The 12,648-nt window shown below is 40.9% G+C and overlaps 1 protein-coding gene across 2 annotated transcripts in view; it reads right to left on the bottom strand.

Moving 5' to 3' along the window:
• Window positions 1-12,648, bottom strand: part of LOC126412190 (tyrosine-protein kinase CSK) — a 234,514-nt gene that overhangs the window by 65,246 nt on the left and 156,620 nt on the right. For both annotated transcript variants that reach the window (XM_050081669.1, XM_050081670.1), the window contains exon 3: window positions 7,218-7,437. In XM_050081669.1, the coding sequence (XP_049937626.1) occupies window positions 7,218-7,437 (220 nt within the window). The remainder of the gene's footprint in view (window positions 1-7,217; window positions 7,438-12,648) is intronic.

The raw sequence follows: 12,648 nt of genomic DNA on the forward strand, positions 1-12,648 counted from the left end.
TTGTTTTAAAAAGCATCTAATGTTGTTCAACTATTTTCACATAGACAGAATATCAGTATATTTAAGGTTTTCATGACATCATTTGTTACCCCTCCAAATGCTGGTGAAGCCTTGCAAGATACTATCATAAATGTATGTTATTCTGGTAATCTTTTAATATATTCACAGAATGACAAACCCCTAACATGAACACAATAAACTGTGCTCCAATGGATAATTCTAAAATTTTCAGTACCATCTTCATGAAAAACTGACAAATATTCATATTATATAATGATCAATTAATGATTTTAAAATTATTTCTTTCATGGTCCATGCTGAACAACTACAGACAATCTCCACGTTCTTTGTTTCTATATTTCTTCCTGTTTTTCAGATTAGCAGGAGAAGTGAATATTTTTATTCTTACACTCTAATACCTGCAATATTTTTCAATGTGAGCTGCACTGGTTTTATGAAATAAAGGAGTTACTATATTGCAGCAATTCCGATAAATGATACTAAGCTTCAATGACTTCCACCACTACCATTTTCACAGATTGTGAAACAAACTGATAGAAATGTGATCCTAGGGTTATCTCAGTGTGACTAGTTAATGGTGTTCTTCCAGGTGTTCCATCAAGTTGTTTCCATTTAACAGAAACAACAACTTGATAGAACACCTGGAAACAAACCCATGAACTTTCAGAAACATTACAGTGCCCACTACATAGACAGGCAGAAAGTGAATACATTCAACATTTTGTCCTCTCTGCCTATAAATAGGGTGTGATGTTTGATGTGATCACAGTTAACAATACACTGAAAGAGTTGAGGAAGATACTGCACAAAGGTTTTCATCATGTGACAGTGTCATTGAATGTTTAATACTCTTTAACACTTTTTTTACTGCTCTACTAAACAAATGCCATTTTTTAAATGCAATGTTTTACTTTTCTTAATGCTATTTAAGGCTTCTTGGACAGGCAAGTCCAGTGAAAGGACTGTTGTTGAAGCATTTTCTAAAAAATAGGGAAATATATAGCAATATATGTAGGCCAAAACTTCTAGCACAATGTTGTATTCCCTTTCACCCCCAAAGAAACTCCCCATACTGGTATCAAAACTGCAAATTTTACCATTATAGTGCTGTATCTAAAACCTCTTGAATAACACTAAGGAAAGGGTGGGGGACAGGGCCCCACTTATAATAAACACAGCTGATCCAGTGTTTTTATAGCTGAAACAGCTAGTACTAACTACATAGTAAAGTACTCACACAGTGTCATGAAAATGACGTTTCATGGGAAGCAAAAATCTAGATTGGTGGGAACTTCACAGGTGAAAAACTTTAAGAATGAGTAAGAGTAGGATTCAAATCCTAGTCCTAATAACTATAGTTCCATTTTTTACTGATGTAGAACCCTATTTGATGCAAAATACTGGTAATATATCGGTATTCTGTGTTTAAGACAATATGGCTTATTCTTATTATTTCTCCTTTTTAACACTATTAATATTAAAATCAAATTATAATGAAAACATTTAGGCAAAACAGAATCAGATGGAATACTGATCCTTTTCATTTGACTTCTCCAACTTTCAAAAAACCAAATACTTTTAACAAGAAAATGGAACAGACCTGTCACATTCATTACCTTCTAACAGTTTTTTTTCAGACTGCTCACACGTTATTTTGTTTTAGGTGAGCTGTGTCTTTTGGTGAGAGCTTGTTTCCGTATTTTGATAATTATTATGTATAAAATATATGATCATTTATGTACAACTGTTGATATCCTTGTTGAGACTAGACTGGAGAATTCAGTTGTAAACAACAAATTCAGTTTGCACAACAGTAATATTTTTGCACACATCCTACTGTTAACAATTTTATTTTTCCTAGTTAGTAATATAATAAGATACCAAGAATTTGAGAAATACCTGTAGCTACATATTAATTTATATCGACAAGGTCTAAGGTTTCAAAATCTTAATTTGTGTGTCAATGGAGTCTGTAGTTTTAGTTGCTGTATAATTACTTACAATCTTTCAAACCCATCTTTGCAGCTACTTTTACATCAGTGGCCATGACACAGTTGTGGTAACAATGATTACCAAAATACAAAGAACAGCTAATACAAGCAGAAAGATATGTATGTTCAATAAAGTAGATTAAAAAAATCAGTTGTGTCATATCTCAGCATGAGTCAGGAGCATGTAGAGGAATCTGGCTCAAGTTTAAAAGAATAGTTGACCATGCAATGAATAGATATGTACTCAATAGAACAGTTCATAATGGGAGAGAACCTCCATAGTATACAGTCACTGTACAGAAACTTCTAAAAAAACAAAGATTACTGCACAACAGGTGTAAAATGAAAGTGTAGGATATAGATCGTGAGATGCTGAATGAAATGTGTTTGGCTGCCAGGAGAGCAATGTATGATGCCTTCAATGACTATCGTAGCAGAATAGTGTCAAGTGATCTTTCGCAGAACCCAAAGAAATTCTGGTCATATGTAAAAACTGTTAGTGGCACCAAAGTTAGTGTCCAGTCCCTAGTGAGTGAGACACGAATTGAAATTGAAAATAGCAAAGGAAAAGCTGATATGTTTAACTCTGTTTTAAAATGTTCCTTTACAAAGGAAATCCCAGGGGAACTGCCCCAATTTAACCCTCGTACCACTGAAAAGACGAATGAAATAAGTGTTAGTGCCAGAGGTGCTGAGAAAAAGCTGAAAATCTCTAAAAATGAAGAAAAGCTCCAGGCCCCGACTGAATCCCTGTCAGATTCTATGCTGAATTTGGGGATCAGTTAGCACCTCTTCTAACTATAATCTATCGTAGATCTCTCTAGCAAAAAACCATGCTCTGTTCTGGGAAAAACCCGCAGGTCACACCCGTCTACAAGAAGGGTAGCAGAAGTGATCCACAAAACTACCATCCAATATCCTTGTTTTCGATTTGATGTACAATGCTAGAACATATTCTGAGCTCAGACATAATGTATCATGGACAGAATGACCACCTCAATGTCAACCAGCATGGATTTCTAAAACGTTGATCACGTGAAACCCAAATCGCACTTTTCTCACATGACATAGTGAAAGCTTTGGCTCAGGGCAACCAGGTATATGCAGTGTTTTTTGATTTTCAGAAAACATTTGATTCAGTGCCCCACAACTACAATTACTGTCAAAAATATGACCATTTAGGATATCAAGTGAAATCTGTGACTGGAGTGAGGACATTTTAGGTAGGGAGAACACAGCATATTACCTAGAATGGAGAGTCATCATCAGATGTAGAAGTAACTTCGAGTGTGACCCAGGGAAGTGTGTTGGGACCTTGCTGTTCATGATGTATGTTAATGACCTTGCAGACAATATTAATGATAAAATCATGCTTTATGCAGATGATGCAGTTATCTACAAATCTACAATAAAGTACTACCTGCGAGAAGCTGCATACATATTCAGTCAGACCTTGATAAGATTTTAACATGGTGCAAAGATTGGCAACTTGCTCTAAAGGTTCACAAATGTAAAATTTTGCACTACACAAAAACGAAAAAAACATAGTCTCCTACGAATATAATATCAATGAGTCACTGTTGGAATTGGCCAACTCATACAAATACCTGGGTGTAAATGGAATGATCTCATAGGTTCAGTCGTGGGTAAAGCAGCTGGTAGACTTTGGTTTGTTGGTAGAATACTGGAGAAGTGCAGTCAGTCTACAAAGGAGACTGCTCACAAATCACTTATGCAATCCATTCTAGAATATTTCTCAAGTGTATTGGACTTGACCAAACAGGAATAACAGTGGATATTGTACATATACAGAGAACAGCACAAATGGTCACAGGTTTGTTTGACCTGTGGGAGAGTGTCTCTGAAGAAATTGAATTGGCAGAGTCTTGAAGACAGACAAACTATCCCCAGAAAGTCTATTAAATAAGTTTCAAGAAATGGCTTTAAATGATTACTCTAGAGATATAGTACAACCCCTATGCATCACTCATGTAGGGATCGCGAGGATAAGATTAGAATAATCCTAAATCCTAATAGAATAATCCTAACCCTAATAACTGGTACAATGTGATGTACCCTCTGCCATGCACCTCACGGTGGTTTGCACAGTATACTCTCTTAAATGTCTATCTCTCTTTTATGATAATCAAAATATAAAGAATCCAATTTTTCCTGTATCATCCGAACAAGACGCAGCCAGAGCAAAAGCATCACGGACGTAAAGATGCGAGCTGGTGCCAGTGCCGTAGACTTGCCACTTGCACGAGTTCACCAGCACCACGGGCAGTGCAGACGATGAAGATATCAACTTCGCCTCAGCCAATTTCTGGCCAAGTACAATCCGCCAATAACCGGACGACAACAGACAGAAGCCTACCCAGAAGATAGAAGAGCAGCTCTCGTCCACTTAGTTGTAGATCATCGTCCAGGACTGACTTAGACGGGGAACGTCTTTTAGTGAACTCTTAGAAGTGAACAGACAGCTGTCAAACTGCATTTGCTATGTACTAAGAAGTTCACCTATGATTATATGCACTTAGCCACTGAGGGTGTTTTTGTGTTATATTACATGCAGTGTTGCAGACTTCCTTGTTCGACAAGTCACGAAGGTAAGTAAACCTTTAACTCATTTATGTGACTTTGTTACTAATTTGTTAAAGTGTTTTAGAACCTTCTTTCTCCTATCCTGTTACCTGATCCTGGGGCATAGTTGTGTAATAGTGGCAGAGAGAAATTGTCGTAGCGGTGTACTGCACCAGAAGCCGTTTCACAAACTCACAAACTCGGCCTATCATGACAACAGTAGCAACTTGGCCTCCACAGCAGTAGTGCCGAGGCCTTTACAAAACTGGTGATGAGAATTTACAAAAATTTTCTTTTAAAAAATTAATACTAAACCTTCACAACAGACAGAAGCTGCATGCTGCACCAGGACTCTAGCATCAATCTGAACCTTTCACTCTTAATCAAAGACAAAATGTCCTCAGCCAAAAACGTCCTTGTGAACATTACATAGAAGCTGTTCCCACAAATGCAAAGCAGCATGGGATGTTATCAACCAAGAAAATTTCCAAATCCGCACACAAGATGCAGTGCTGGATCCAGATGAAGTAAATGATTACTTCCTAACCTCAGTGAGTAACCTGAAAAACAAAGTGAAGCATAACGGCATATTTGCATTACATCACCTTGGTGCAGTGTCACACAGGAGGTATGCCTTCCACTGTCACACTTATAAAAGCTTTGTCAATATTGAACTAAAGCTGCGGGTAAAGTGCGGACTGTTATTGGTTCTTAAATTATGTAATGGAATAAATAATATATCTTCTCTATCAACCTATTTCTTTCATTTTTAATATGTTTTTTGAATCTGGAGTTTTCCCTGAAGCATGCCAAACTGCTAAAGTGATATCAGTTTTTACAAATGGAGATAAGTATCTACCCCAAGCCTACTGGACAAATTTCTACTGCCTCAGTTTTCTCAAAATTTTTTTACTCTCTAATGTACAACCAGCTAAATAATTATTCTGAAATGCGTAATCTCCTCTCCAGCAGACAGATGGATTGAAACGTGGTAAAAATACCACTACAGCTGTCACTGAAGGTTTTAACCAGGTGTTAACTGCATTTGAAAATTAGACTCTAGTATCAGTTATATTTTGTGATCTCAGCAAAACCTTTGACAGTGTAACATTTAACATCCTACTTGCAAAATTGGAATTTTATGGCATACGTAACCTATATTTAGCCATTATCAAATCATATCTATACATCAGTAGACAGTTTGTCTCAGTAAAAACATATACTCCTCACTGAAGAGAGTTCAGACAGACAAGTGTCCTATATCTTCTTCTGTTCATCGTTGGAATTAATGATTTACCTCACCATGTAGGAGAAAATTCAGTAATGTGTTATGCAATAGACATAGCACTGCTCTGAACACTCCACGACACCATACATTCCATCAGGCAACACCAAAAAATTAGAACCAGCAATGATGCGGTTTTCTTCTAATGAACTCCTTTGTAATCCTGATAAAACACAGGAACTAATTATACGGTTAACTACAACTGTGGACAATAAATCAGTAAAATTTTTAATCTTTCACACTGATTCCAAATTAAATTGGGAGGAACACATTAGCTATGTTTGCAAGATAATACCATCAGTGTGTTATCTCGCATGAAAACTGACATGCAGTCACTAATGAACACCTGTAGGTGACATATTTTGGTCTATTTCAATCACAAATTTCCTGCGGCATACTGGCATGTGGGCATGCTGCTATGTCTGCGAAATTGTGGGGAAAAAGTATGAATGCAAAATAATGAGCAAACTTAGACCTCAGAAACACTGTTTCCCATCTTTATCAAGTTCAAGATATTGTCTGTTGTTAACCTACATACCTACAAAACAATGTTTCATGTCAAAAGGAACTATAATTAGTTTGACACCAGACTAAACACACACCCTCACAATACTAGAGGCAAAATGGACTAAGATATATTGAGATTGCCACAAAGGCTATAACTCACAGAAAATAACATGTTTGAAACTTTTCAATAAACTTCAAATACCTGTTCGGTCATTGCCCTATAATATTTTTAAGGCATTTAAATCAGTTACTCAAATATCCACTTTACAAGACAACAAAATTATTTGAAATAAACATTATTGACATTAGTTTTTAACAATATTACTTAAAAAATGTGTAATAACTTCACTATAAAAATTATTGTATTTCTAATGTCCAAACCTATGCCACTGTTAAGTGGTCAATGATAAATAAATGTATCTCGCAGCTGACTTGTAGCTTCACTGTTTCAGATCTTGTCAAGAGGCAGTGAATAGGAAACGTTCTTTAGCCTTCATTCACAGCATATGAAATTTTAGTAGTTTTATTCAGCACCAATATAAAGAATGAGGTTCTCTCTTTGTTGGAATTGCCCAGAATTCACAAGATTATTAGTTATGCATAGATGTCATTGCTAACTACACGGATCTATCCCTGTAAGTGAACATTACATCTCAAGCTGTGAAGTTTGTTTTTTCAAAATGTGTGTGTGGTATATATTTTTTTTCTAAATCTGCACAAAATGATGATGATGAAGAAGAAGATGTGACTAAGTACCCTGCCTTTTATACGCTATATTATCTACTGCAAAAACACTACACATAAAACTTGTTAAATGTACGCCTGCTCACCTCTACGAGTTTAGCAAGATTTTCAAAGAATTCTTCATCATCAATTGTCAGCTGATGATCCTTGTACTTCACACGATAGTGCTCAACTTTACCCTGGTAGCAGACACACAATGTATAGTCTCCAGGGAAGTTGGTAGATTCGCGTACCAAAAAGAGTCCATCAGCTTTTGGTGAAAGGAGGGCTTCTGCTTCATCTCGTGATATCTTGCCATGAAACCATCTGCAAGAAAAAAATTAAATAAAATTATTTAGCTTAACAGAACTCCAGATAACAAGAAACAGAAGAAAAAATGAGAGCCTAGGCTACAGTCACCTAAGAAGTGTACAGTGTCACAGCGTAATTGTTCATCATCCTTCCAGTACATGTGCGACTCGCCGCACACACGTGCACATGTACATGTGCACACCCTGCCACCTCCACACACGCACACGCCCAGGCCCACACCCACACACATACATACATAAAGCAATGGGGGACGGAGTGAGGCGGGAGCCATAGAGGGGGCGGGAACAGGAAAGGGGGAGAGGGGAGGGGGGTTGAGGGAGATATGAGGGCGAATTTCACACTTTATCAATTTTTGTATCTGGAGACCATGAAAATTACGAAATGGGAAAAATAAGGGGTAATATGCAAATAACAAAATAATCCTTAATGCTACTCCAGGACAGTAAATTGCAGGAAAAGAAGGGAGGAAATGCTTGACTACCGTAATTATCCCCTCCACCTCCTCTCCTACTTCTAATATCTGCACTGACAGCACATGGTGTTCTTGTTCTCTCTCTTTTTCCTATGCAATAACTTCCCCTTATTCCTGAAATGTGAACTGTGGTATCAATAGCAACGATGCCACGGCGAAAATACAAGTTCTAAAATTGGCACTACAACAGACACCAACGACAGCGCACTCTAGCCAGAGCGGGAGAGATCTACAAGATCAACTCCTGATTCTGCCCTTTTGATTAAGAGCAAATGGCTGGGACACTTCGCTTCAGCTTTGCTCTACATATGATGGGTCTCAGCATCGCACCTCATTGCAAGTTATGTAACCATGCATTAACTTGTTTTTTGCACCAGTAAACCACTTTATCTTACGTGCAGTACCGAAGTATTTTTCCTGCTCCTGCTCGTATCCACACGCCGCCTTCCAGGTGGGATACAAAAGTTGGCGACGAGGTTCCCCCTTTCATTTCCTTTTATGTTCGATACTGCTTTAGCATTTTTGTAATATCCTAGTGTGACTGTGTGGCTGAATGACTGTCTTTAAGTGTTCGCACCATTCGCTATAAGAATTTCATCTGTGTAAACCACGGCTTCACCACACGAACAGGCTTCGCTGTCCGATCTTGTACGTTTTCAGGCTTAGCAAATGACGCAGCTGCTTGCTGCCATAAATGGACTGGTCGCACTACAAACTGCAGCTACCTCGGCACCTCTGACGCCACCGCCTGTACCGACACCGTCGCCGACAGCACCGCCATTTCATGCCTTCAATCCTGACGTTGAACACTGGCCAGAATACATCGCCCAACTTGAGGCACACTTTGCAGCTTACAACATACCAGGTACAGAGCGGCTTGCCTTTTTCATTGCCAACGCGGGTGTTGTGTTATACTGTGTGCTCGTCAAGTTGTTTCCCACTACCTGTCCAGAAACTAAAACTTACGACACAATGATTGATGCTTTGAACTCCCACTTCCATGACAGCGTAAATGTGGTGGCTGCATGCTACAAATTCTTTCGCCTCCGGTGTGGCCCTATTCAATCGAATAAATCTTGGTTAGCGGACCTTCAGGGACTAACTACTGCTTGTGACTTTAATTGCTCATGTGAACGCTCTTATGCGGATATAATGATTTGAGACGCTACTGCGCAGCATGTGGCGGATCACCACATCCGCGAACAAATCCTCACATTTAAAAATCCGTCTTTGCAGGAAGTAGTGGACTTGCTAGACAGACAAGATACATTAGACATGGCTACTTCCGCGTTCAACGTGACCCCAGGTGTGTGTACTGTTAGTGCGGCACATCACGTTCCCTCCCGCCGCACGCATGTAAACAAAGTTTACACCTGGCATCCACTACAAAACTGAAATCATGTCCGAACTGCTTTCGTGCCCACCCACGGGACAGTTGCCCATCCCGTCATGCACAGTGGTATTTTTGTAATAAGAAAGGACATGTGCAAGCTGTGTGTAGTAAGAGAAACTCTAATTCACCACTTTTCTCCCGTTCGCGTGACTCGCATGGGCGCCATCTCAAAAGCAACCGTCATGACCAGGATTCATATCAGCCTATGGACATTATGCCATTTATTCAAAGCCTTCTGCTTCACGTGCTTTGACAGCTCGTCGTGTGAATCGAGTTTTTCCAGACACTTCCTCTCACATTCAGGAAACTTTTTGTTACTTTGCACATTTGTGACGTTCTGTTCGCATGCAGCTGGACACTGGTGCGTCAGTTTCCTTACTGAACAAATCTACGTATGACTTGCTTGGTTCGCCCCCGCTTCATCATTTGCATTCTGCACTGACTGCATTTACTGGACAGGAAAACTCTGTGCTCGGTGTGTGTAGTTTGCGAGCCACGTATGGTGCGACGACCCGTACAGTACCTTTCCATGTGCTCCGCTCTAGTGATGCTACGAACATTTTTGGCATGGATGCATTTGAACTTTTTGGCCTCGCAATTCAGGACAATGTACTTTGCATCAACGCTAGTGACCATGCAGACAGTGTTGCCGCACTATGCAATGATTTTGCTGAACTCTTTTTCTTATGGCTTTGGTTGCGCCACAGGCTTCGCAGCGCATGTTGTAGTTAAAGACAATGCCATGCCTATTTTCCGGCACGCATGCCCGGTACCACAAGCACTGCGCAACGCCGTAGCTGCTGAATTTAAGCATTTACAAGACATTGGTGTCATTGAACCTGTTTCTGCTTCGCCTATAGTGTGTGTGAAAAAACCAAATGGTTGTCTCCGTATTTGTGCTGACTTTAAGTCTACAGCAAATCCCGAGACAGTGGTAGCTATGTTTCCGTTACCATGTCCTGAAGACATTTTTGATAAACTTGGTGCGGGAAAATTCTTTTCCATGACTGACGTACGGGAGGCATACTTTCAGAATATGCTCGACGAACAGTCACAGCACTATTTTACGATCAACACCCACCTTGGACTGTTCAAGTTTCGCCGCCTTCCATTCGGTTGTGCGTTGGCTCCTGCTATTTTTCAGTCGTACTTGCAGCAGTTGTGTGCCACTGTCCCTAGTTGTTCCAACTATCTGGACGATATAGTCGTATCAGGTCGCACCCCTGATGAACATTTGCAGAATTTGCGTGCCTTATTTACTGTACTTTTGCAGGCTAGGACTAAAGTGTAATACAGACAAGTGCAAATTTTTTCAAACTGAGATTCAGTATTTAGGACATATGATTAATGGACAGGGTATCCACCCCTCGCCGTCACATCTCAGTGCGATTAAAGACTTGCCAGCACCCAGGAACTTGAAAGAACTTCAGTCTATGTTGGGCAAAATCACTTATTTTATTCGGTTTATACCAAATGCAGTGCAGATTGCAGTGCCTTTGCATCGCCTTCGGCGTGAGAACATTCCTTCTGTTTGGTCTTCGGAATGTGACACTGCTTTCCACAAGCTTAGATCTGCTTTGTTGAGTGATCACTGTTTGATTCCTCTCAATCCCTCCAAACCAGTTGTTTTGGCTGTCGATGCATCTTCTCACGGCATCGGAGCGGTTCTCTCGCACCGCATTAATTCTGCCGATCGCCCTATCGCTTTTGCATCTAAGTTGCTCAATTCTGCCCAGCAAAACTATTCTCAAATCGAGAAAGAAGCTTTAGATATCGTCTATGGAATGACAAAGTTTCATGATTTTTTGTACAGTCGCAAGTTCTATTCGGTCACCGATCATAAGCCTTTGATGTCGTTGTTCCACACGTCAAAGCCTGTTCCGGCCTGTATTGCACAAAAGTTGCAACATTGGTCTTTGGTTTTGTCTAACCACAATTATGAAATCTTGTTTCGGCCTACGACCCAGCATGGCAATGCTGATGCTTTGTCTCGTCTGCCTATCAGTCCTGACGAAGTGTTTGATTCTTCCGAATTGTCATGCATATTTACAAGATAAGGAAATAGCAGATGGTCTTCCGCTGGATTTTTGTCGCATTGCTTCCGCGACAGCCACCAATGCTTCTCTGCAGATTCTTTTGCAGTATATTCGAACTCAATGGCCTCCATCTGCTACGCAGATTCGAAATCTACATGTTTGACATTACTTTGCGCAACATCACAACTTGTCTGTACACCACGGTGTTATCTTGTTACGAACTGACAATGATCAGGCTCGTGTGGATGTACCTCATTCGTCGCAGTCGGAAATCCTCCAATTGCTGCACTCTGGTCATTGGGGTATAGTGCGGACAAAGCAATTAGCGCGTTGTCACTGCATTTGGTTCGGTGTTGATAAACAAATTGAGAATTTGCTTGCTAACTGTCACTCTTGCGTAGAGCATCACTCTGCTCCCTGCTAGCACTTCTTTGCATGGCTGACTCATACTGGGCCTTGGCAGCGTGTTCATATTGATTTTGCAGGTCCTTTCTGGGACACCCGGAAGTTGATAGTTATTGATGCGTACAGCAACTTCCCTTTTGTTGTCCCTATGTCCTCTACTACATCTGCGAGAACTGATCGGGCTTTGACGTCTATTTTTTGCAACGAGAGCCTTCCTGAAGTTATTGTCTCCGACAATGGCCCCAAATTCGTGTCCTCAAGAGTTTGAAGCGTTCTGTGCTGCTAATGGCATTCGCCCTCTGACCTCAGCCCCGTTCCACCCCCAGTCGAACGACGAGGCTGAATGCTTTGTGCATACGTTTAAGTCGCAGATGAGCAAGTTGCGCACCACACACTCTCGCGAGTGAGCGCTCTGGACGTGTCTTGCTTTATATCGCTCTCAGTCGCATGGCACCCGTTCCCCAGCGGAATTGCTACATGGCCGCGCCCATAGGTCGCTCCTGCAACTATAGCAACCGTCGCCACACGCTCCAGCTGCTTCACATCGTTCTGGCTTGGCGCCACATGATTTGGTGTCGTATCGCATTTTCTCTCACAGGCAGCGATGGGACCAGGGGCGTATTCTTCACCAGCTTGACCGTACCTTATTTCTCATTTCTGGCCCCTCCGGCACTGTCAAGCGACAATGGAACCAGATGCGTTTGTGAAGTCCTCAGTTTTCTGCCGCTGGTTGTTTTCTGGCAAAATTGGAGGCTTTGCGGCTTCTGCTGCCTCAGCCTACAGCTCCACCGACGGCGCCTCCGCCGCTCACACCTCCACGGGTGCACCTGCCGTCATCGCCGCTGCCGGTCCAGTCACCTGCACCAGACGGGCGCCTCTCGCCGCCGCTACGACCCCAC

This window comes from Schistocerca serialis, chromosome 7 (genome assembly GCF_023864345.2).
Source record: "Schistocerca serialis cubense isolate TAMUIC-IGC-003099 chromosome 7, iqSchSeri2.2, whole genome shotgun sequence".
In the NCBI taxonomy this organism is placed as follows: domain Eukaryota; kingdom Metazoa; phylum Arthropoda; class Insecta; order Orthoptera; family Acrididae; genus Schistocerca; species Schistocerca serialis.